The sequence below is a fragment of the Saccostrea cucullata genome, unplaced genomic scaffold, assembly GCF_032062105.1.
Source record: "Saccostrea cucullata isolate Sc308-1 unplaced genomic scaffold, CSIRO_AGI_Scuc_v1 ctg2509, whole genome shotgun sequence".
NCBI lineage: Eukaryota > Metazoa > Mollusca > Bivalvia > Ostreida > Ostreidae > Saccostrea > Saccostrea cuccullata.
In genome coordinates this window covers 95,668-123,454 of record NW_026925255.1, presented here as the reverse complement: position 1 = coordinate 123,454, position 27,787 = coordinate 95,668, and the positions used below count along the sequence as shown (strand labels likewise).

Sequence of the window (27,787 nt, the reverse complement as noted above, 5' to 3'; positions counted from 1 at the left end):
CTGTATGATTCCAAGGTTTGCGCCAGTATTCCGGGTACCAGGGTCCGTTAAGGAAGGCTTCGTGGCAATCATTAAACCACCAGCCTCCTCCCCACTGAGCCGCGCAGTTAACACCAGCTCTGTCGTTATCCCTGTACATCCCAGACAGTTTACCCCAATCATAAGTGTTTAACATACTGTCACCTGTAGAATGAATACATGCGAAATAGTTACCCCAAAATAACTAATGTATTTAACTGAACTCAATTGTATTGTTAACAATAGATAATGAAATCCCACACGGATCACTGGCAATGATCCCACTATTAAGAAACACGTTTACAAAGACATATATTAAATAATTGATAATAGTTGTTTTAAGCCAGCTTAACAATATATGTCATAAAACATACTGGCTTAAATGACTTAAGGACTAATTTTAAAACTCAGGGTGATTTATATAATGGATATAAACAGGTGTTACGAAACATCAACGATGTGAAATATAACAATACAATACAGATGTGATGTACTATGACACAATACAGGTGTGATGTAACCACAGGAGTCTGAAGTTTTTATCGTCCAAAAAAAAAAAAATTCTCCTACCCTTTACTAAACCAACCCCAGGATGGCAACGTGTTTTGGGGGGACCAACCTAAACAAATGGATCTGGGCTTGGTCGGAGAAGTCTCGCGACTAAATCATTATTCGGAGTGTTTGTGCTTTTTATTCAAGTTAAGAAATCAAATCTGCTGGACGACTACGGGCTGTTCATGGCCTTTTTTCAGTTTGACAGCTCATCCTGGACTCCATACCACTAAACCGGAAGTGAACTCCGAGGTGAATATATGAAAAAAAGAACCAAAAATTGCATGTAAAACTTCATGTACAATTTTATGTTACCATACGTGATCAATGAAAAGATATATTTTTCAAACAAAATAGTGCTTTATAAGGGCATTTAGTTTTTACTGTTTGGCTCTTTGTCGACATTACTTTTTAGTGATATAAATTTGGCGCTTGTAAAAACTAAATCATCTGTGCCTGATACACATTGTATACAAGTAAGAAAAGAATTAATATTTTTTTTTACATTTCTCTTGAATAAATTTCAAAATAACTGAATAAAATAACGTTGAACAATTATTTATTTTATTTCATTTGAACAAGTTTTTATAAACGTCAAATATACACTGCGAGATTCTATTCCGGTTTAGTGGCATGGAGTCCAGGATGAGCTGTCAAAGTGGAAAAAGGGCTGGAGCGACCCGTAGTCGTCAAACATATTAAATTTTTCACATTTAATAAATAACAAAAATGCTCCGGAAACTGAATTAGTCGCGAGATTTTTCTGGCCGAGCCAAGATCTATTTGTATTGATGGGTCCCCCCAAAACACGTTGCCATCCAGGTTTTCTTTTTTAAATTAAGGGTAGGAATTTTTTTTACGGATTTCTTTTATTGACGATTAAAATTTCATATTCCTGTGGATGTACTAAGACACAATACAGATGTGATGTACTAAGACACAATACAGGTGTGATGTACAAAGACAGAATACAGGTGTGATGTACAAAGACAGAATACAGGTGTGATGTACAAAGACAGAATACAGGTGTGATGTACAACGACACAATTATGATGTAATGTATTACGACACAATACATGTGTGTTGTACTAGGACACAATACAGATGTGATGTACTATGACACATTACAGATGTAATGTATTACGACACAATACAGGTGTGATGTACAACGACACAATTATGATGTGATGTATTACGACACAATACAGGTGTGTTGTACTAAGACACAATACAGGTGTGATGTACTATGACACAATACAGGCGTGATGAACTTCGATACAATACAGGTGTGATGTACTATGACACAATACAGGCGTGATGTACTATGACAAAATAAAGGTGTGATGTACTATGACACAATACAGGTGTGATGTACTATGACACAATACAGGCGTGATGTACTATGACACAATACAGGCGTGATGTACTATGACACAATACAGGCGTGATGTACTACGATACAATACAGGTGTGATGTACAATGACACAATACAGGCGTGATGTACTACGATACAATACAGGCGTGATGTACTATGACGCAATACAGGTGTGATGTACTATGACACAATACAGGTGTGATGTACTACGACACAATACAGGCGTGATGTACTATGACACAATACAGGTGTGATGTACGACGATACAATACAGGCGTGATGTACTATGACACAATACAGGTGTGATGTACTATGACACAATACAGGCGTTATGTACTATGACACAATACAGGTGTGATGTACTATGACAAAATACATGCGTGATGTACTTCGATACAATACAGGTGTGATGTACTACCGTATAGCGGGTTTTTTTGGCGGGTGTAAAATTTGGCGTTTTGCCTGTTGAAAGGAACCCCAATAATTTTAGCGTAATTTATTTTAGCGGACACAGGGTTTCATCTCTTTACCGATGAACACTAAGAAGACTAAGTTAACTATTGACTCACTATTTTAGCGATTCAATTTTTAGCGGGCCGCCCTCAAAACGCAAAAATAAGCCAAAATTAGCACCCCGCTAAAATAACCCGCTATACACAATACAGGCGTGATGTACTATGACACAATAGGTGTGATGTACTATGACACAATACAGGTGTGATGTACTATGACACAATACAGGTGTGATGTACTATGACACAATACAGGCGTGATGTACTACGATACAATACAGGCGTGATGTACTATGACACAATACAGGTGTGATGTACTATGACACAATACAGATGTAATGTATTACGACACAATACAGGTGTGATGTACTATGACGCAATCATGATAAGATGTATGACGACACAATACAGATGCACTAGAATTTTTTATTGTCTTAAAATGAGATAGAAGAACAATGAGTAAATGTGTAATGTATATATCTTTGATTTACATGTATTATGACTATTTACGTTATGTACTCCTTAACTTAAGCCAAAATTCACTCTATACTTTTGTTATTTATCTTTTTCTCTCTTCTTCTCCTCTATTTTCTTTCTTTTGTATGATACATGTTCATTGTCACATACCTAAGGTTCCCGTGGCAGGTCCTCCCAGAAAGAGTTGATACTTTTGTGTTTCATCGGAGACGGAGAATTGATCGTACAGCTCATACAGTGTTGTTCCATTCACCAGTGTGATGGAGACGTACAAGAATGAGTTTCTCCGCTTTGTTAATTGATTTATTGCGTCATTTCCTGTTTAAAAATTTATTCATATCAAACATTTTTATGCTGATGTTATATATTTTTGAAATATACGTTTCGGAGGTATCTAAGATTCAAAAAGTGAATTTCAAAATGATGCTGTGTACTTTAAATATGTATAATTTTCCTTAAGTGTTTGTAAGTCTGGAAAATTGAAATAGTTTGTGAATACGCCAAATACACATTTAATATAAATTGGTCTAAAATTTATAATAAATCGCTATAAATTTGTAATTTTTTTATATAAATATCATTGGATATGTCCAAATTATTGAATGGATTAACAATTTATATTTACCGATCCAGACATTCTGGTCCGGTGTACCAAAACCATTTTTATACTCGGACCAACTCTGCTTAAAGCTCGGGGATCCACTTATTCGCTTTTGAATTGCCTTGAAAAAATGCATGAATTGTATATTATTATGCTATGTATGTTGGGTCAACTTTAAAATAACGATTTTTTGCCCTGTCCAGACTCAGTATTTAAACCAGAAGTCTCTGTCGAGACTGAAGCTCTGCTGGTTTGTACTTACAGCAAAAGAAGAGAAAAGTAGCAGTATGGAATTGAGACTTCACTACAGCAATAAATAAAACAATGATCCTTGACTGTATCTTTCTGTTCTTAGTGTAGTCTACTTGCATGCCACATTATATTACAATCAGGCAAAGACTGTATTTGGAGTAGCATTTTGAGGGTATATTACAGAAATTTCTATTTCCAGGGCAATGTTTATCGAAATCAAAAAATGATATACAGGATTGGGTATGTTAGTAAAGTTTACTTCTATGTAAAATTACATTGAAATCAGACCAAAACTATTGGAGGAGTAGCATTTGGAAAGAATTTTACAGAAAATTCTATGTTTAGTAACCACGGCAACACTGTTTATTCAAACGAAAACCAATAAACAGCATTGTGTATCTTAATGTAGTCTGTTTCTGTGCCAAGTTATATAAAAATCAGACCAAAACTGTAGGAGGAAAAGCATTTTGAAAATATTTCTTTAATTTTTTAACCACGGCAGCATAGTTAATTCAAATCAAAAACAGATAAAACTATGTATCCGAGTGTAGTCTACTCGTGTGCCAAGTTATATTGAAATCAGATCAAAACCGTAGGAGGAGTAGCATTTTGGTAGGTAGGACGCCGAATGCATTACTATCGCATCATATCCTGTGATCTCTAACCAGTAGAGCTAAAAATTAGATCAGTAGCTTGGTAGAAATTTGTTTTGTAGCAAATTTCAACATCAATGTTGAATTTTTATATTCTAGATGCACAACAAATTATCAACCTACATCCTGAAAAGCATAACCAGAGATTCAAAATTAAATTAATTGATTCCAAAACTACACACCGTCCAGCCTCCTCCCATAGTACTCATATCACAGTAAGCCTTCAGCGGAAGAGATTTCGTCCCAGGAGGATATATATCGTACACACCTGATTGCCACTGGCCATTTTCATGAAGTTCCTTACAATCCATAGGGAAAACTTAAAATAAATAAAAGAGTGAATTTTAAAAGATTTTTTTTTTGGTAAATAAAAAAATCAAAAAGCCATGCAAACGCAGATGCCTTTTAAGAGCCAGTCCGCGAGAAAATCATGCAAAATTCAAAAAATCGTCCAAATGGAAGGTTGCAACTTGGGAATTTTTAGTGACTTAAAATTTTCTACATAAAGGTAGAAGTCAGAATATCCACACAAAAATGTCAAACCCTGCATCTATTTTTAGTAACAGCTCATTTGCATATTTGTCGAAAATCACACAAAATTTAATGGAAAATGTATACAAATTGATCAAGTCAAAAAGTTACCTTTTGTCATCAGTTTATTTTCAAATTTTGTTTTATTTTCAAAGTCATGGTCCAATTAACACAATTAATGAGGAAAAACTTAATTCAAATGAATATTTTATTTTTTACACATCTATTTATACATCCTAAATAAATGAGTATGATTTTTTAGCCATTTTCAGATGCTCGTTTCTCTCAAGACCAAGATTGAAATTAAATAAAAATTAAATTAATTGTTACTTTAAGAATGATCTAAGGTCTACTCTGTGTTAAAATATTGAGCTTGGGAAATAATATCTACATGCTGTAAATTAACTTTGAAATACCATATTTTGCTACAATTTCACATATTTTAAATAACAGTCTTTTACCATATTTTTGGATTATTTCTATGATATTTAAAGAAAAAGAGAAGATTCTTAATCTAATATATTTTTTTGAAGAGGAATAACTGATTTGGAAACTTCATATAACTTTCTTTTGCTTATTTTACCCCATTGTTACCAATTTGCTGGAGTTAAATTGTTATCCCCCCTTGTTGGAACTCTTTTGTATCGTTGGGTAAAAAGTGACAGGTATGTCAATATGGAAAGAAAAAAGTCATGTATGATCATTTTTTCTTCACCTAGGGAGTTGTTGTGGAGCATTATTGCACTATGAATGAGGGAAAACTTATTTTAAGATATTTGAATGTAAAATATAACAATTTAGCTTGAATAAACAAATACATGTAACAGGCCCATAGGAAGCAATTTCAGTGTGGGGGAGGGGGGACAACCTACATTATCAACTATAAAAAAGAATACCAAGAATTCCATAGAAAGTAAAAAAAAATAAATAATAAAAGTTCATCAGATGTTTTTTTTACTTGGGGCATATACATGTAGTAGGTATGTTTTCTATTCTATAGGGTTCTGTCCTCGGGGAATCTACATGTATTTCATGGTAATTAACAGATACAAATTTTTTCCTAACAAATACAATTGAATAGGAAATTAAATCAAATAATAACATATTTTTAATCAAAATATACATTTGATATTTTGTTTAAGGCACCTGGCCCCGTTCAAGTTCAAGATCATTTTATTCACTCAAACCATTTCAGGTACATGAAGACAATGAAGAATATTTACAACATATAAATTCAGGTCATAGGACAAGTAATATGATATACATAATCAGAATATGAAAAGGAAAAGAAAAACACATGAAACATGTAATAATGAAATAATTAAGTGAGGGATCGAAAAATCATGGAGGAATGACTAACTAAAATCATATATTTTCAATATAAACGCACGTAGTTTTCTTAGTGTCTTAGCAACTTGTTTTGTCATCATTTGAGAAAATATAAGAATACAAACAGGTATTTGATTGCATACTCTAAACAAATTCAAAAATAATTTGTAATTTCAATCTACATGTAAATTGTTCAGGTTTCATAAATTTAGTGTGTTTTTGAGTTAACCAAACACCGTCATTCCTAGGAATATTTTAAATTTTACATGACATACTTTAATCTACTAAACCACTAAAATCATCAGCTCAAAAGGAGATGCCATCAATTTAGGTACCCCCACCGATATAGGACCCTCCACAATAAATATTGGCAAAATTATTCAGCGGATTGTACTATCCCCCCCTCCCACCAAAGAAAATATGAGTCGTTACTGCAGCCAAAACTTTGCTAGTTTGCAGTACAAACTTTATATATGTAGCTCTATATATTGATAAAGTCAGACCTCACATTAAAAATCATCAGCTCAAAAGGAGATGCCACCAATTTAGGTACCCCACCGATATAGGACCCTCCACGATAAATATTGGCAAAATTATTCGGGGGAGGGTACAACCCCCCCACCCCCACCAAAGAAAATATGAGTCGTTACTGCAGCCAAAACTTTGCTAGTTTGCAGTACAAAGTGGAAAAAATTTAAAACTGGCTATAAACATGATAAAAGACTGTGTAGCGGACAGTATATAGGGAACTTATACTGCATCGCCAGTGAGCTAGCTTTTCTGATGATGCGGTAGAGTCTCCCTCCGGGCAAGTTAAGCAACGGCAAGCCTGTTTAACCCTTGGATGGGTGACCTCTTCACGTTACAAAATTTGTGGCAGCGTAGTGACTCTGGGTGTCTGGTATCCTGCTTCAGGAAGTCTTAGAGTCAGGACTTAGTGTCCATATCCAGACTTCGTGTCTGTGAACGGCAGGGGTTGCCGTATCTGAAGTCAGGTTCCGATCTGCTTCAGGAAGCTCTAAGACTAGGACTTCGTGTCCAGGAACAGCACTGGTTGCCATAGCTGAAGAGGTCCAAATACTTAGAACTCATGCTAAGCTTCGGGTTGAAGCTTCCCTGAGCGAGGGGAAGTGTAGCGGACAGTTAGTATATAGGGAACTTATACTGCCTCGCCAGTGAGCTAACCTTTCTGGTGATGCGTTAGAGTCTCCCTCTATTTCAGGTTAAGCGACGGCAAGCCTGTTTAATCCTTGGATGGGTGACCGCTTCACGTTACAACTGGATTCATATTTATTCAAATTGGGGGGAGGGGGGCTATCAAATTTTGCCAAAATTATTTTCAAAACATTATTAAAATTGTATAAGGCTGTGTAAATTAATATTTGATACTTTTTCTGAATAACCATAATGGTATTATTAATACATGTACCATTGCAGACAGAGATAAAATGTTTTTTTTATGTTATATGTATCCACTGAAAACAGTTGGATGAGGGGGCGTGTCAGTCAATCAAGGTCACATATTGATAGACCGAAGAGCTACAGTGTCACCCATTGAAAAAACTGTATATTTATTGTGCACAAAAAATGCGCTGTTTCTCGATTTACTTCTCCTTGTTCAAGATTAAGACTGTCATCTCAAATTTCACAGGTGCTTGAGGACAGGACCCCCCCCCCCCCCTTTGATATAGACCCCTTGGCTTTTTCAACTTTTTCCTCATAAAATATCTTTCATTGCCATATTTGCGATAAGATCTATACCAGCAAATCGAAAAATTACCTAAAACAAACTACCCTACATTCTCTATATAAAAATCATATAGAGAGGGTATATATTTTTATAAAATGTAAGTTTAAGCAAAGAACGAGGGCGCTTTTGATTGGCATTCGGCAGGAACCTGGGCGTAATTGAAAAGTGAAAATTTTATTGACATGTCACATGAAATTTTAACATTTTTTTTAATTTATCGGGTTTCTGTGCAACAGAAACGGAAAATATTTTCCCGAATTTGAGCTTTGATTTGCTAAAAATAACTTGAAAATTGGCCATATCAGACATTTGGTACAAAATTGTACATTTTCAAACACATTTTTCTAAAAAAATTCTATGTCTGGGTCTTCTCTCCATGATTTTGAAACGTTATTTGTGTGTATTTTAATTCAAAGAAACGAATACACTTTTTCAACAAATGGAGAGAAGACCCAGAGACCACGAAAAATGAACTTTTCCCCAAAAAATCCAAATGTGTCAATGTGGTGCGTCTTTGTCCTTTTAAAGACACTTGTTAATAAGAAGCGGCGATAGCTCAGAAAGTTAGGCTACCTTTTCAGTGCACTTGAAGCGAAAAGTTTTTGGTTCGAGCCTGGCATGGGGCGTGAATCTTTTTTTATTCAGACAAGCAACCATTTATTTTGTCAGTTTTGTTTTATGTACTGATGTATTAAAATTTTGAATAAGATAAATTTTGTTTTAGTTTGGGTTTCAAGGGAAATCAATTCTAATTTTCTAATTTATAATGTACATGTACACGTATGCATCTATGCAGTTAATATATTTTAGGTTTCATCTTTTGTGAAATATTTCTATGTTATAGTACCCCCTAGAAAAAAATGGACATAAAAGTAACAATTTCACAATGTCTTTCAAACTAAATGAAAAAAAAAACAAACCATGCACGTGTTTGTAAAATCTGACCAGGTATGTTCAGCCAATCAAATCATGGACATTTAAACCATAAATGTTTCGTACAAATAATTCCTGCAGATCACCCGCCAAATGCGCCCATCTTCTTTTCTGAATTGATAGGATAGATTATATCACAAATGTGTCATCCATATATAATTTATGTGAAAAAAGTCTAACAGGCCCGGGGGTCTATATTGGGGGGGGGGGGGTGTTTTTGCAACTGACACAAGACGAAAGACCACCTTTAAGCAATCGCTTAATAGTAGCTTAATGGTGACTTAATGGTGGCTTAAAGAAGTTAATTCCTTTAAGCCACCATTAAGCTGCAGCTTACAGGTGCTTAATGTCCAAACTTCATTAAGCTACCATTAAGCCACCATTAAGCTGAGCTTAATGGTGACTTAATGGTCAACCCTCATTAAACTTTTACGCATCTTATATAGAATCTTTGAACTAACTTTTAGTTATTTTAATATCATTTACGCAAAATCTATTCCAACTCATAATTTTGTCTCGATCATAATTTCTACGAGTTTTTTGTCAACATGCATAAACTTGATCACTGGGAACAAAGTTAGCTAATAGCCACAGGGGCTTGCTCGAGGTGTCTAATTTTTTCTTAAAATCATTTACAGTGATAATAAAACAAGACATCCTGTATCAGAACCGTATATTATTATTTTTTTAAATAAATCATTATTACATGCGTTGTTTTTATTTTTAGTGTATATGATTTTTAAAAATAAATAATTATTACACACTGTGAGCAAGTCCTTGTGAAATATCTTAAATTTACAATACCAAAAATCAATTTGTTTTTAAAATTATCTATATTCATGAACACAAAATATATATTACTTTTTAAAAACAAAATGGTATTTTTATTTCATGTGTTAAAAGAAACATTCCGCTACAGAATTCACAGGAATATAACTATATAATCTCATGAAAAAAAATCTCTGTCCTTTTTTTTTTTTGGGGGGGGGGGGGGGTACTGGTATACAAATGTTTAGTTTTCAAAGATTGACTTTTACCATGAAAAACTTTTTAATGGCTTTTACATCATGAATAATTCTAATTAATTCGTTATTTTTTTTTAATAATGCAGCGGTAAGTATCTGTCAAAATCTAGTCGGTCTTCAATGATTTTTATTTCAAAATCGATTTTCAGAGGAACGGCCGATCAGACTAAACATGACATCCGACCAGATGTATACACATTGAGAAACGGGGTAAGATTAACAGATGATCAGTGTACAGTAAACCGACTGGTCAGACAATAGACCTTAATTAGGTGTCCCCCCGTCCCCGGTTAACTAACAGGAAACTATACATACACAATGTACACTGACAGATTTTAATGATCAATTATTTTTAAAAAATTTAAATTTAACGCAAGCATATAACAAATTAAAAATTATGATTCATCGTAAAAAGTCAATTATTTTGATACCCATTGTGATACAAAAAGAATTTAAACTGAATATGATATTCTAAAAAAGGTTTTTGTAAACGTAATTAACCAGGTAAATCTTACGCGAGAATTGTCACTAAATTGTTGACACAGAAACCGTTAATATCCGCAGCATATTAAAAATAATAGTAGAATCTGTTTTTTCCTCATTCTTTTTCGATGATAGACTTTTGTGTTTTATCTATAATTAATTTATTTTCAATCATGATTTCATGCTTACATTTCGAAAATTTTCGAATAACAGAGCGAAGAACTCAATCACATTACATCATTCAATCAAAAAGCCGAACTCAGTGTAGAAATATATATTAATGTGTTAAGATCCACAAATAAAATTGTTTATATTTTGATTAATAAATCAATTCAAGACTTTTGGAAATGTTCAACAAAATTCTAGTAAATACCTTTACAAGTCTAAACAAATTTTGAAAAAAAATAAAGGTTAAATATTTAATATTTTCATTTCATCATCAAGAGCGGCGATAGCCTAATGGATATGGCGTTCGCCTTGCAACCCTAAGGTCATGGGTTCACGCCCCGATTATGGAGGTTTTTTTTTTTATTTTTGGATTTTGAATTTCGTTTTTTTCATTATTTTTACCAAATCAAGATATAAGCGACCTCTACATTTATAATATTGATAACAAATCACTATAAAAATAATTTTTCACCCATATAAACAATATTATCGACTGCGTAATGTGACTTAATGGTGGCTTAATGGTGGCTTAATGGTAGCTTAATGGTAGCTTAATGGAGTTTGGACATTAAGCACCTGTAAGTCTAGCTTAATGGTAGCTTAATGGTGACTTAATGGTGGTCTAAAAGTTACCATTAAGGACCTGTAAGCCACCATTAAGCTACCATTAAGCTACATTTAAGCACCCATTAAGGACTTAGAGTTGGCTTAATGGTAACTTAATGGTGGTGTAAATGTTACTTAAAGGTGCTTAATGGTGACTTAATGGTGACTTAAAGACAACCATTAAACCACCATTAAGGACCTATAAGCCACCATTAAGCCGGACTTAAAGGGTGTGTTTCATCTTGTGTGAGGTAAGAATTTGGAAGAATTAATACAGAACCAAGCGCATTTTTTATGCGCAATAAATATACAGGTGGCACTGTAGCCCTCCAGTCTATCAATATATATTTTTTCGGAGAGCTACAGTTCTGCAGCTAGCAAACAACTTACTAAAGGCTGAAATTTTATATATGTTCAAGTCTCAAAATTTATATGAATGATACTGAATCCGTTTGAATTTAAATACTTGTAATTTCCCTTTTATTAATTATAAAGAAACTAACTAACAAAATGTAAGGAACATATATATTCATATGGTTGTTGAAAAATTGCAAGTAAGCCAATACAATTTATTTTATTACCTAATCAAGTGATTTTTGTTGTTTTATTAGAGATTTAATATTTTCATCTATTCTGTATGTGTTTACAGTTTTTCTTATCTTTTCATATTGATCTATTGACCGGTCAATAGAACACGCGTTCTATTGACCGGTCAATAGAACACGCTTTCTATTGAACGGTCAATAGACTGCAACGATTTCGGGAAAAACGATCCGGATTTCAAATTTAGTTGTTTGTAACATTGCAAAGATTTGGTTAACAGTCATCTTATTTAATCTTTCGACATTGGTTTTAAAAATTGTATGATTTTAATGGTTGGATAATTTATTTATTGAGAGTCACACTAATTAATAAACTGTGGGACGTGGAGACCAGTCCTTTGGGTGAGACCTTTAAACCAAGGTCCCGTGTCGCAGTAGGTGCACTGCTAGCACCACCGGCAAGTGGTGGCATCTCCACAAGAGTGAAAACATTTTCGAGAGGAATGTAAACAATAGTCTATACAATCAATCTTTAGTTTAATCTTAATATAACAGATGAACCATATCTAGCTATAAATTTACAATATTATACTGTACGGAAACCTTCTGTACTGAACATACAACTGTGAAAATTTACTTAATACGGAAAAAAAAATTAGGTAATAAAACAATTATTCAATGCCTGAGCAGTCAATAGACCAGAAAATTTTTCCCTCGGTGCAGGGAACAGCTCAGTGTGTTCTATTGCCCTCGGCCGCTGGCCTCGGGCAATAGAACACACTGAGCTGTTCCCTGTACTTCGGGAAAAATATTCTGGTCTATTGACTGCTCAGGCATTGAATAATTGTATAATGTTTTTTTTTTTTCATTTCTAAACAATTGGCAAAATGCTAATCTTCATATTAGGGGTATTTTCTGACAATTTAGTTTTATTTAATTTTTAATTTTAATATTTTTCACTCTTAATTATTATTTCAAAGAAAATTTTTACATGTTTCAATATCTAACAAAAATTGTTTATAAATTTAAGTACTATATTTGACTTTGTAACCCATTTGAGTTTGAGCAATTTTTTCCAAAATTGGCAATTTGTAAATCCCCATATCTCAATTATTTATTATTTCCCAAGCTCAATATTTGGCAAAGATAATGTTTAGAGTTATATTTGTACAATAAAATTAAAAAAAAAATAATTTCAAAGATATGTTTGGGAAGATTTGGGGCATTAAATTTGTAATACTTTTGGCAATTCTTGAAAATTGGCATAATGCCAATTTTCAAGAGTTGTCTGCCCTTTGATATATTGCATATTTGATTATGATGAATGTCAATTTTGAAAGAACATAGTCTTATGTTATTCAAAATACCTTAATGGAAATGCAAGTTTAATTTTGAGTAAAATAAATCAAATGTGAATTTTACCAATTTTCTTGAATTTTTTAAGTGCATTTGCACTTAAATGTGCAAAAACGAGGTGGAGCTGCCTACGGCTGCCATGTTGAATGATGGGAATTTTTTTGGTCATTTTTTAATAACATATTATAAAGTCTAACTACCCACCAAATTTCATTAAGATATGACAACCTTCGATTTGGACAGTTCTGCATGGTTTTCTCGCGGACTGGCTCTTAAAATATAAAGAACCAGAGTTATTCAGAAGTAGGTCACTGTGACTTACTTTATGGTCAACATTCTCCGAAAATCTATAAGTCGAATATATTTGGTTATGGGACAATGAGCCTAAGATACTTAAATATAGCCATAAAATATCAAAAGTAGGTCACCAGCTTTTTGTTCGACATTTATATATGGAAGGAAAATCACAAATGTTCTGTAACTTAAGTCAACAGGTAAAGTTTGAGGCTGACTGGAATTAAGGGGAAAAATTTATGTACCAAACAAAGATTTAAAACAGAGAGGCTAATTCTGATCATGACCTAGAAACTTCCACCAAGGTCACTGCATATCCATTAATCCATTGACCAGTGGCACTCTGTGAGTGAAGTATGAGCCAGATTGGGCCAAGGAGAGCGAAGATATGCCCCGGACAAGAGATCTCGTACGTACGGACAGACTGATCGCTATAGGGCCGGCCTTTAATCTAAAACCTGGTTCAAGGTCACTGCACACCGGTTACCCAAAGGCACTCTGTGGGTGAAGTATGAGCCAGATTGGGCCAAGGAGAGAGTAGATATGCTACGGACAAGGATTTTTCATATAATTCAGCTATGACCTTGACCTAGAAACCTGGTTCAAGGTCAATGCACACCGGTTACCCAAAGGCACTCTGTGGGTGAAGTATGAGCCAGATTGGGCCAAGGAGAGCGAAGATATGCTCCGGACAAGGATTTTTCATATAATTCAGCTATGACCTTGACCTATGACCTAGAAACCTGGTTCAAAATCACTGCACACCGGTTACCCAAAGGCACTCTGTGAGTGAAGTATGAGCCAGATTGGGCCAAGGAGAGCGAAGATATGCCCCGGACAAGAGATCTCGTACGTACGGACAGACTGATCGCTATAGGGCCGGCCTTTAATCTAAAACCTGGTTCAAGGTCACTGCACACCGGTTACCCAAAGGCACTCTGTGGGTGAAGTATGAACCAGATTGGGCCAAGGATAGCGAAGATATGCCCCGGACAAGGATTTTTCACATAATTCAGCTATGACCTTGACCTATGACCTAGAAACCTGGTTCAAGGTCAGTGCACACCGGTTACCCAAAGGCACTCTGTGGGTGAAGTATGAGCCAGATTGGGCCAAGGAGAGCGAAGATATGCCCCGGACAAGGATTTTTCATATATAATTCAGATATGACCTTGACCTAGAAACCTGGTTCAAGGTCACTGCACACCGGTTACCCAAAGGCACTCTGTGGGTGAAGTATGAGACAGATTGGGCCAAGGAGAGCGAAGATATGCCCCGGACAAGAGATCTCGGACGGACGGACGGACAGCCGAACGGACGGACAGACTGATCACTATAGGGCGCCCGCCAAGCAGGGCCCTAATTATATATGGCTTACCAGTATTGCCATGATTTAATTTGGTTTCAATAATTATGTTTGTTTCTGAATTGTATAACTTTTAACGTGTTCATATAGTACTGTCGGAAATTGCAAAGATTTTGCTTTGTACGATTTGCTGCTTTTTGTACTGACTGTTTGGCAAAATTTTGATCATCTTCATTATTACACTGAGAAATAAGGAATGTTTTTTTTTTAGTTTTGTGTGAGTTATTGGTGTGTGAATCACACAGACTTGTCACATAGGCATATTTCATGAAGCGCGCTAGCGCTTCATGAAAAATATGCCTATGTGCAAGTCAGTGTGATTCTCACACCAATAATTCACACTAAACTGAAAAACCTTCCTTTTATTTACATTTTACCTGTTTGGAGGCAACACAAACAAACACAATATTTGAATTTCTCGCTGTCCTATATTATTGCATTTTACTAACGTCGCTGCAGTCTCATTATGACGTCACGTTAACGCACGTTTCTCCATGTATATATCTACGCGTGAGTATACACAAAAATGTTTTTCAAATCAATTTCACAGTAAGCTTACTAGAGAAACAATGCGAATGTGAATATAAGATAATAAGCCCTACCTGAACCAAACTGATTAAATTTTATTCACAAATTTTCATGTTGCTTTACTTATATATCCTCGGCTGGGGATTCATGCCCTAGGGACATATTTCTAGTCTGAAAGACTGTAGGCAATCTAAATACTTTACTTTGTACGATATGGAGAAAATTCCTATATTCATGACTACTTTTCTTAATATTTTATTAGAAAAAAAACTGCTTGAAGTATCTTTTTCTTGGTAACCTTCAAATAATCTTAATTTACCTAGCTAGAAATACGTTAAAAATTAGTACTTGCTGTCTTTTCACAGCCGAGCATACAATATCTATATACATACAACCGGATGTGTTACTTAATCTCAAATATATCATCTCATACAAAACACCTGCTAGATTGTTCTTGTCCCTGATGAGCTGACAAGTTTTGGACAGGACTGTCCCATTCTAAAGCAGCTCATATTTTTCACAAGATAGCTGAAAACATGTATCCCAAACACTTCAAAAAATTTAATTTTGAGCACAGTTGTAGTAATTTTATTGTTTATCGACAACCACGCGTCCATGAACTTCAGGTGTAGGGTCTTTACTTTTGTGGCGTCTTTCACGACTCTCGGTTTCCTGTTCATACCAGATTTCCATCGTCTAAGGATTCCGTAGATGCCCTTTCTATTAAAGATCACGTGGTGGTGCCTTCATAAACCATCCCGTATTATTACTACGGACATATTCCTGCTGTGCGTCCTCACAATCGCTAATTTTACGGCCGGCAAATCGGAAATCGCAATCCTCTCTGCCCGCACCACTTTGACTTCTTCAATGGACAGTTCAGTACTGGGAAAGTGCCTTTCTCGGTTGACCATTTCTTAAGAATCGTATTCTCTCCACAAAGGGTCTCCATTTTCTCATTCGGAAACTTAAGTTAAGTAATTCTGACAATCTGATAAATATTTATTGAAACGACGAAACTCAAGGGTCACTGCTGCGAGCTTAGTTACTTTTGTGGACCATTCAATGTTGATCAGCCTTAAAAACTGCTTGCAATCATCAACTATCTCTTTGTCTTTAATTCCTTTGGCATATGTCACATCTTAATTTGATGGCAGTTAATTGTGACTGTAAATCCTCATCATCATCATTACCTTGCCCCGTAGGAATCCGGGTTAGAATAGGACCTCAGTACCTCCTTGTATGTCGTTAAAGGCTGTCGGATGTTGTAGGAAAGCATTTTCTTAATTGAAATAAACAGAAGTAGTTTCTGTTCATTGACTTTATTTTCTGAAAGGTAGGTTCTATAATTTTTTTTTTATAAAGAAATAGGTAAAACGAACATATAGGCCTTTGTGAAAAAGAAAGATATCGAACAGGTATCTTTATTTATTGTGTGCATATGAAACAAAGATACAAATGTTCATGCATCTTGATAACGTTTTAATGGCATAATATAGAACAATTCATGAACAATTCATGTCCTATCCGAACTACGTTATCAATACACTGGAAATCTTGCTGTTCAAATTTAAGAAGAAAATGACAGCAACATAAGCTATAGCAGTGCATTGTCGTCCCGCAAAATTAACAGAGAAGTACGGATAATCTTGGTGTATATTTCCTCTTCTTACTTTCATCTTACCTTTTTAATTTTGCATGTGAACTTGATGGATTTTTTTGTCGTCAAATCATGTACAATGTAGAATCCAATTATACTGCGTCGATCGTTTATTTTGATTGCACTAGTTCATTTTATGGAATAAACCAAGAGCGGGGAAACATATTAGAGAATAATTTCTTTTTTGTCGCATGCCCATATTCTGATGCATACCATATGTTGTTGAAATGAATAAGATAAAATTTGTAGAAAGAACTTCTGAATCATAAGAAGATGGAAGTTACAATAATAAACTTTTTTTTAATTCAATGGATGTTCGCGTCCCTAATCGTATAATAGAACAATCCAAGAAAAGGCGCGATGATCGCTTACTCGTGACATTTGGCGCGAAAAGAGCGATTCACCTGTTTCGTAGCATATAAATGGACTGATCCAGTATTATAGAAAGCAGAAAAAAAGATACACGGACACTTTGAACCGGTAAATCACAAAGAATAATCTGGTCCATGCAAAAAAAAGTAAATGAAGTAGTTACTGCATTATTTTGCATCAATAATATCATTGTTACCCTGAAAATTGTTTCTTTAAAAATGCAATCAAAGAATTCCAATGTAAATTAGCTTGCAAAAAATCTAGCCCTCTGGGTATGATCTATTAGTTTCGGATGAAGCAATTATGAATCTTTATACAGCCTGACGCCGTGACGTCAGGCAACAACGGCGACGTCTCAATCTAATGTCTTTAGCTAATTAGAATTCTTCACTTTGACCACTTTGATTAAATACTGTTCGTTATCTCTATATCCTTCTTTAACAAAAATGGAACTCGTAAGTTTACTTACCTCGTCATTGGTCATTTGAAAAATTATTTTGATAAAACATATTCTGATTGCACACATAAGTACTCTGAAGTTGACATCAAGAAGATGCTTGATTTCTGATTGACAATATCTATGTGGTTTTTGGAGACCAGATATTCCAACAATCTATTGGAATTCCCATGGGAACTAATTGCGCTCCGTTATTAGCAGACTTATACTTCATGCTTGGATATTTTACTTGAAAAAGACACTAATGGTAATCTAATAACCAAGTTATATGATAAACGTGATGACTTTAACTTTTCTATAGTCAACTTCCCTTACTTATGCAGCAATATACCTTCATCACCTGCATACGGAGTATTTATATTTCAGTTTATTCGATACGCAAGAGCATGCTCTACGTATGAACAATTTCTTAAACAAGGTAAATTATTGACAAGCAAGTTGATGAAACAAGAATATCAACAGTCTCGTTTAAAGTCATCATTTCGTAAATTCTATGGTCGATACAATGACCTTGTCAGCAAATACAATTTATCATTGAATGAAATGCTAACTGACGTTTTTCATACCAATTGTTAGTCCATTATTTATACACTGAATTGACCACGGATTTTTTCCCGTTATTTTCTGATTATGACAACGAGCACACGGCGGATGTGACCGGTCGGCAGGGGATGCTCACACCTCCATGGCACCTGATCCTGCCTCTGATGTTTCGGAGGTCCTTGTTTGCTCTGCTCTTATTTTGTATATTTGTTTAATGGACGTTGAGATTGAATACTGTTCGTTATTTCCATATCCTTTTTTTATATTCATATGAAGCAGAATTTATGCAAAATCTTTTGCGTGGAAAGAAGAAAACACTTGCTGTGGCCTTCAACTCGACAATTAGATATATCGACGACGTATTGTCAATTAATAATGATAATTTCCATTCCTACAGCGACACGATATATCCTGGTGAGCTTGAGATAAAATATACCACAGAGTCCGACACTTCTGCTTCATACTTGGATATTCTACTTGAAAAAGACACTAATGGTATTTCACAACCAAGCTATATGATAAACGTGATGACTTTAACTTTTCTATCGTCAACTTCCTGCTCTTATTTTGTATATTTTTTAAATGAACGTTGAGATTGAATACTGTTCGTTATTTCCATATCCATCCTACTCTTGAAAAATTTTGATAATAGAATTTACCATGACTAATTAAGAGTGTTTCGGAGGTGTCTTGGCATCTCTGTATAAATGAATAAATTTTCAAAAGGGACGTTCAACAACAAACTTTTCTGTTGAATTTAATGTACGATATACATGGTATGGGCTGCCTCATGAACAGATGAGCACCTAGTGAAAGGATATTTAATTTCACTGCATTTAATCTTATTTAAATTTTGATCTACTAACCTAAACATTCCTTTGGTAAACGTGAAATCAAATGTGAATTCATGTTAAGTTTTATGGCCCCCAGGCCAGTTCATCTATGTTCCTATGTTTACTATTTGCCATTATGAAACTATAAGGGTTGTAAATATGTCTGCATATTCATCCTGATAAATATAAATTAGATGTCCATTCTTCATACATTTATTTATGGGTTAGTATTCGTTACTATGATATCATCGTCGCAAACCACGGCCAACATGTACGCTCCTCTCCCATTTGACCGTGGTTCAACGAGGAGAGAATTCTTCGTAGCTCATTAAAATATTGACCAATGCGATTAAAGCATAGTCGGATGATAAACTTTATCGCTACCTTTCAATATCCATTCGCAGTATAGGAAATGTTTCTTGTATACTGTTGACGTCAGTTGTTGATTTCGATTGCAATGGAGACAAAACTTTCCACTGACTGAATATGACGTCACAATAGAGACGCGTGAATATTCAAGACAACGACTTTTTTTGTGATCAAACAGCCACGGGTAGGAAAGAGCTATATAAGCGGACTCCGGACCGTGGCTTGAGACGATGCTATGATATTTAATACAGCATTTTTTTATCATTTGTAGATTCGGTTTGGTTCAATTAAAAATTGTTTACATACTCCTTACAAATAGTTTTAAAATCGTGATTCAGCTTCCTGAGACGTCCAGTGTATTTTTCTTTTATTATGCTCTTGAAGAGCATTTGCTTTTAATCCCTTCGAGATTTTGGGACATTTGAACATTTCCCCATTACTTCAAACTTAGATGTACTCAGCATAAAGTTTTTTGTCATAAAGTAGTGGGGAATCTTTTTTGAGTCGAGATCTTTTGCGACACTGGACATGAGTTTTTTAGGGTGTTCCATTTAAAATTACCCTCTAACTTCTTAATTCCAAAGCAAAATGCTCATGGCCCTAAAATTAGTACAGAGGCTGGTGGATGGTTTGAAAATATACGCGGATGCCCGGTGTTTGAGTATTTGAGAGTCTTGTCTTTGGAGACTTAGATTGATTATGATGTATCTAATGTAGATTGTACCATATGTATTTTGTACAGGTATTCTATACATGTGATAAGATGAACCGAGTTGTTCAAGCATAATCCCGATCCGGTTCGAAAGAAGTAGCACGTGGAAAATCAACTCTCTGCTTTTTTTTGGGGGGGGGGAGGGATAAATGACATTTTTGGACTTTTGTAAGCTGAAAATATAATTATTTTGTGAAATTGTCATGCAGTAAGTATTTTGCAGTTGTTGGAGTATTCTATATATCAAAACTGTGAAAAAAGCAAATTATTTTTCCATTTGAGACCGTGTCACCTTCCCCAACAATCACGGCGGACACTAGAAAATCGAAAACGCCAGCAAGATATACTTATTGTTTCCAACGTGATGTACTTGATTCTTTGGTAGAAATGATAAACAAGATATTAGTATTAACTTGGAAAACATGAACGCAAAGTTTTACACCAAAAACCGCACACACAAGTTAATGGCAAAAGAAAAAATGTGACGTTTACAACCTCAAAGATCAATTATAAGCAGATCGAGAGTAAGTGCTCATACCCTTGCCATAGAAAATGAAAGACATTCTTCTATAACCACAGATTATTTTGTTAAAAGAAAGAAGAATTTGTTTTATATGTAACACAGGGGATGTTGAGGATGAATTTCAATTTCTCTTCATCTACCATTAATACAATAATTATACGTAAACTTTTGAAAGAAAGAGGTAGAGCCAAGTTATGCATAAAATGGCCCTGTACATATATCAATTAATTTACCATCACCCTCTTTCCCATTTCATATATCAAAATAAAGTAAACACTTGGTGCTTTCATTTTCTGTAATAAAATTTCATTTTTGAAAATGCAGATATTGGAAAACAGGTTTGAGAAGTTGCAATGTTCTTGAAATTTGCAGAAAACACGCGTATTTGACTATCTTTAGTAAAGAATTAAAATATGAGCACAGCCCACGATCCAAAAAATAAAACATGTTTTTTAATCTTCAGAAGCAGAGCTTTCATAATGTATTTGCATATTTTGTATCGAAGGTTGTGTTCTATATAAAATATTGAAAAAATACTTCAACTTTAGGTCATTTTCAAGGGAATTTACATATGAGGAAAATGACGCATTTCATGACGTCATAATGCATTGACTAGATGGAAAATTACGTCACAATAAATAGATACGTGGTCACCAACATTCAAAGTTATAAATACTGCATTTGCAACCTAAACTTATCGGTTTTGATTTTTCAGAAATTCTCAGGGCCAAATATGGCACAAAGTGGCTCTACCTCTTTGATAATTATTTTTCATAGTATAATACTAATTATGTAAAAGTTAAAGTTTGCTTAACAGGGGCGTATCAACCGGGGGGGGGGGGGGTCCCCATTTTTTCCCAACTTTACTTACTCTATATAGGAAATGTTAATTGAAAGCCTAGTTGGCCCCCTCACTTTAAGTGATGTACCGAAAATGTAGTATTAGAATTGGTACTGAAAGAAGTTGAAACTGGAAAAAGTTTAATTTACATAATCTTTGCTGACTTAAAGGATTAGTTTCTTAAAGACCAACTTTGAGGTAGAAATTTTTAGGTTCGTGTTCCTGTTAGTTATTATTTCAATATTACCATTCCTTCCTTATCTGAGTTTGACATTTGAAAGCTTTACTGGCGTCAGTTGTTGCGAAGTACGCATGTATTCACCGTGTTTCTCGGGCGAGAAACTAGTCTTCTAATGTCAGTTCTAGAAGTTTATATTTGTGGTACCTTGTCGTGTCAGTACCTGAAGTCTTAATGGGTGAGACCTCTGTCAAATAACCAGTTAAATTTCCAACTCATCATGTGTTCTTCTTCCGGCCATCATTGTCGATTTTCTCTTTGCAACATTTGACGGCAAGATGATTGATAAATAGTTGTGCGATATGTACATATGCATCCAACAAAAAAATAATTTTTAACACTTTATTTTACTTTTAAAAGAGTTTAAAATTCTATTAAGCACGAAAAACACTTCTGAAAACCTCCACTGCTAACCTTTGAAACGTATATAAATATATAATATCTATTTATGCTTCCTCTTTCCAGCAAAAATTAATGAACAGTAACCTAGAATACTATAACTTAATACACATGTATATGTTGAAATTGTTGTTTATTAAGACTTGATATATTTCAAGCTAGTACAAAAACCAAAATGTAGCAAGCAAAAAACCGGTTGAGACCAATTACAATTTACAGGCATTAGCAAAATGTACAAGTCTAGACTTACAAACCTGTATATTAGAAGTTTTGTAACTATAACCATTGCAAACACAATAAGTGGTATAATACATCAAAATTACAATATTCCAAAATACTTGTATGCAAACATACATGACTAGAAAAATCATTGTAAGTGGCAGAAGGTGAGGTCCATGACTAGAAAAATCATTGTAAGTGGCAGAAGGTGAGGTCCAAAGGCTCATAGCTCAAATTCTTTTCATAAAAATTGGGAGAGGTGGGAGGGTTTAAAAACTTTTTCTCAGCCTCCTCACAAAAAATGGCTACTGTCTTACAAACTTTATAAAGCGACGCTAACTCTCAACCAATCATATTGCAGCATTGAACCTGAGGCTCCCAGTGGGGTAAAATTGCATAGGTCCTTATAAGGGTTTACAGTTACAACTAACTTACTATATAAACAATATATATGTTGAACATAACACAAATATGAACACAACTTGCAATATTAAATCATTCGTCAGCATAAAATTATTTACTGTCATAAATGATATTTATGCTTCCTCTTTCCAGCAAAAATTAATGAACAGTAACATAGAATACTATAACTTAACACACATGTACAGTGGACCCTCATTTATCCGGACGCTTTGGTTCCCAGTCAATTTGTCCGGATATGTGAAGCATCCGGATATCTGAATCACCAGTTAAACAAGACAAAATAACATTTAAAAATTTCGTTCCGATGAGAAATCGTCCGGATACTGAAGCATCCGGATATCTGGCGTCCGGATATCTGAAGGTTCACTGTATATGTTGAAATTGTTGTTTATTAAGACTTGATATATTTCAAGCTAGTACAAAAACCAAAATGTAGCAAGCAAAAAACCGGTTGAGACCAATTACAATTTATCTGCTGCTACAGTAGCAGCCCCGATACGAAAACTATGACCCTTATAACGTTAACTATCCAAATTACAAAGGCGTAAGCAACTCCGCAAAGTTCTGTCAAAAGTGGTACGCAGAATGGGTGATCCTGTATTGGAAACAAACATTGGACCTTGGCAATTTGTTCTAACTTTCAAATAATCAGTGGTTGCTGATATAGCCGAAATTTTACAATCACCATGAGCAAAGGAGATGACCTTTGGTACCCCATTAGAGTTATGTTTGAATTTTTTGAAACACACATTTATAGCAGTGATTTTACCTTTAACAGAGGAAAGTGTTACATCTGCTAATTGTACTACATCACTAGCTTTCTCAGGGGCCGCACATATCAGCTCGCCTATTCTAGCAAATGATGAAAATGCAAACAGAAATAGCGCTTTAAACAACGTTTGTGTATACTTATCGTTAATAACATCTGGGATAACGTCAAGAAGACGATTCAGTATATTTGTGGTAATGGGTAAACGAATATCGAATGTATTGCCTAGTCGATAAGCCCCTGCCACTAACTTTTGAATGACAAATGCACGAGTTGGATCTTCAAAGTTCAACATCTTATGAACATAAGCTATTGCAGACAAATATGTTGATATTGTTCTGGGAGAGAAGGCTTCTTGAAATAAATATGACACAAAAAGAGCCACTGTAGTTATACTGAATGGAACACTGTTGGGTACTTTATAAGACACGGAAAATGTATCAAATGTTGTCCATGCTCTTTTATAAGTAAGTTTTGTAGAAGGGGCTAATGCAGCTGAGACCAATTTTGCAATGTTGTCCAAAAGTTGTTTGGCATCAATTCCTCTGGAATTGCTGACGGCTCCCTTCGTGCATCTGGTGCCAAATGTAGAAACTCTTGTACCTGCAACCGAGAAAGACTATCCGCTAGAACATTATTCTTACCCGGTATATGCTTAGCGCGGAAATTGATATTATGTTTCAAACATGTGAGTACAAGATATCTAACCATCTGCATGACCCTATTATCCTTACTTGACTGTTTATTAATGACAGAAACTAATGCTTCATTATCCGTAAAAAATAAGATCGAGTGATTTGCCCACAAATCTCCCCAAATACACACTGCTAGCACAATTGGATAGAATTCTAGTGTCATGATATTCAAATTTCTCCATTGCTCTGGGAAAGAACCAAAAAACCATCTAGAATTGTAAATACCTGAAAAACCTTTGGATTTTGCCGCATCAGTAAACAACTTCATGGAGTTACTTGATAAATATTGTTCTTCTAAAAACATAGTTTTGCCATTATAACTACTAAGAAATGCAAGCCACATAGCCATGTCTTCCTTACACTCTCTATGAACTGTTAAGAATTTTTGCTCTTCTGAAACTCCTAAAAGCAAATTTATCATACGTCTTAAAAAGGCCCTCCCTGGTAGTATGACTGAGCAAGCAAAGTTCAAGACTCCAATAAGTGACTGCATTTCTTTTACCCTACACTTATCTATGTTTTGAAACTTAGACAACAAGCCTATACATTTTTCAATTTTGTCACTTGGCAAACGGGTCTCTTTAAGTCTAATGTCAATTGTTATGCCGACAAATTCAATGACCTGAGTAGGAAGAACTGTTTTATCTGCAGATAACGGAATGCCTATATCTTCACATATTTCAAGAAATTCTTTAAATTTTTTCAATGCTAAGGGCTTGGATTTTTCAATTAAAAGAAAATCATCTAGTATGTGAACAACCGCCCGAACACCTAATCTGTGGACTGCAATCCACTCAACGGCAGTACTAAACTCTTCGAAAATTTTGCAGCTAGTTCGGCAACCCATTGGTAAACATCTGTCATAATAATAATTGTCTTCCCAATAAAAGCCTAATAACTCATAATCATTCGGGGAAACAGGTAAAATGCGAAAAGCGGATCTTATGTCTGTTTTACAACAAAATGCACCCTCCCCAATAGCCTTGATATGTGAAATAGCCTCATTAATTCCAGAATAATGAACAGCTGCTGCCTCATCCGTTATTCCCGCGTTTACTGAGCCTTCTTTTCTATTAGGATAAGATAAATGGTGTATCAACCGATACTGATTTGGCGTTTTTTTAGGAACTATACCTAAGGGGGAAATTTTCATATTATTAAAAGGTGGTTGACTAAAGGGACCCTTGATCCGACCAGCACTTAATTCCTTGGAAATTTTATCAGAAACAATGTCAGGGTGTTCTAATGCTGATTTGAGGTTAGGACTGAATTGATGTCCCCTTTCCCCTGTAAATTCTAGACTGAAACCGTATTTGAAACCATTTATCAAGTACTGTGCTTTAGTATTGTCATACCCTTCTAAATAATGTTCTAATCTGTTTATTCTGATGGGGGTGGGAAGATGTTTAATCTTTTTTATCAACAGATTGGGAAGAGCTAGTTTTTGTGTATGTTTGTCTTTTGTTGTAATTTGCTCTGTCATTATTTTTCCAACATTGAGATTTTGGGTGGTCTTTGTAGCAAGTTGCGCAGATGTGAGGGAATTTGCATTCAGAGTGGCATGATTTTCCTTCATTGAACCTGAAGCAGTACTGACGAAAGGGCTGCTTCCGAAAAGAACCTATACTACCTTGGGAACCTCCCAGTTTTTTCATAAGGGCCCTACTGTAAAGAACTTGATCTATGTGTCTCCATGACAAGGACCTGTCCCCTTGTTTTGCCTTTCGAAAATTAATGTCATAGTGATACCAGTCCCCCCCATCTTTCTGTAATGATCTGATTAAATCCATATAGATGGCTAAATCCTCGTGCAAATCAACCTCAGTATTGTTGAAGTGTCTGAGAACCGAAGCGTAAATACTAAAAGCATCAGTCCACGCTTCGATTGTCAGAAACTTCTTCTTCTTCCCTGAACTCAGATCCACTCTACCTTTGTTTTTTACTGCTAAGTGAAAATCTAAAAACTCTATATCAGAAGGGGGATCTAACACATCTGACATTTCAATAAATTCATTGGCACAAATTTTTTCTTTGATTTTCGTAGATACCTTGGTGTATAAGGGCCTGCCTAGTGGCTTATACATGTCATTATCAAAACTATCTGAAATTGCAGAATTCTTTTGTGAACCTGAGATTGATGAGGCAGGTAGCTCTACAACATCCTCTTGGGGTTGCTCTACTGGAGTCTCCTTAGATACGGTTTCCTTTGTGGCATTTGATGTTGTTGTTTTTCCTGACAATGTGTCTGTGGAACTAGATTTGGCACTGTCACTCAGAGAAGTAGAGTCAGTGGTAGGAGTCTTTGGCAAAATACCTGCTTTTTGAAGCTCCGAAAGGACTGTTGCGGTCACGTTTTGCGTTATGTCCAGTACCATTTGGTCTTCTTCTGTCCCCGTTTTTCTCCTCTTTGCAGGCCTTTCCTCCTTGTTCTTTGATCTTTGGGCCCTCCTCATTTTGCAGCCTCCATATAATACTGTAAAATATATGTCTAAATTTACTGGTATGCCTTAGGCCATGAAATGACCCTTGATTCATATTATGCCAAAATACATGGCTTAAAATCAATGTTCATATGCTACCATTATACCAGTTGCCATAGTCTTAAACCAAAATTCATGGTCATTACCTAGCTTATCAGATTAACTGATATGATAATAAACCAAAATACATGGCTTTAAAGTCAATAATATAATGAACCAAAATACATGGCTTAAACAGTTAACAATATAATAAACCAAAATACATGGCTTGAAAGTGATAATTTGATAAGCCAAAATACATGGCTTAAAAGTTGATAATTCGATAAACCAAAATACATGGCTAAGAAAGTTGATCGTATAATAACCAAAATACATGGCTTAAAAAGTTGATAATATAATAGACCAAATATATGGCTTAAAGTGCTGATAATAAATTAAACCAAGTACATGGTTAATCTGGTTGATACGATTATAAACCAAAGTACATGGCTTATAGCTTTGCTATGGCGATAGACCAAATTACAAGGCTTATGATGTTTGAATAATGTTATGACAAGGATTCCTGGCTGATAATGTCAAAATTGGTTTGAAGCCACAATACATGCTTTAAGGTTGATAATGCTGACCAAAATACAAGATTAGCATAATGCAAATTCATTGCTTCTATTTATTTATTTCATTTTTTTTTTTTGAATAATCGCTTCCAATTATATAAACGCATATACCATAATACAAGCTTATAAAGAGGAGGAGAATCATAACTGAAATGGGAAATATACATCCCTGTTAATCTTTTGCCAGGCGACGAACAGCATGCATAATTGCTAGCCGTAAACTTCTGTAAAACTTTTTATTCCCAATTCTGGATAAGTGTACCCCATCATCACTAATAATCTGCAATG

General features: G+C 34.9%; 1 protein-coding gene across 1 annotated transcript; it reads right to left on the bottom strand.

The window, feature by feature from the left end:
• Positions 1 to 23,436: 23,436 nt before the first annotated feature.
• Positions 23,437 to 26,718, bottom strand: LOC134268451 (uncharacterized). The gene is made up of 2 exons (XM_062750708.1): positions 26,534 to 26,718; positions 23,437 to 24,313 (listed from the first exon to the last, which is right to left on the bottom strand). The coding sequence occupies exon 2, from the start codon at positions 24,003 to 24,005 to the stop codon at positions 23,463 to 23,465; it is 543 nt and encodes a 180-aa protein (XP_062606692.1). The 5' UTR covers positions 24,006 to 24,313; positions 26,534 to 26,718; the 3' UTR covers positions 23,437 to 23,462.
• Between the last annotated feature and the right edge of the window lie 1,069 nt (positions 26,719 to 27,787).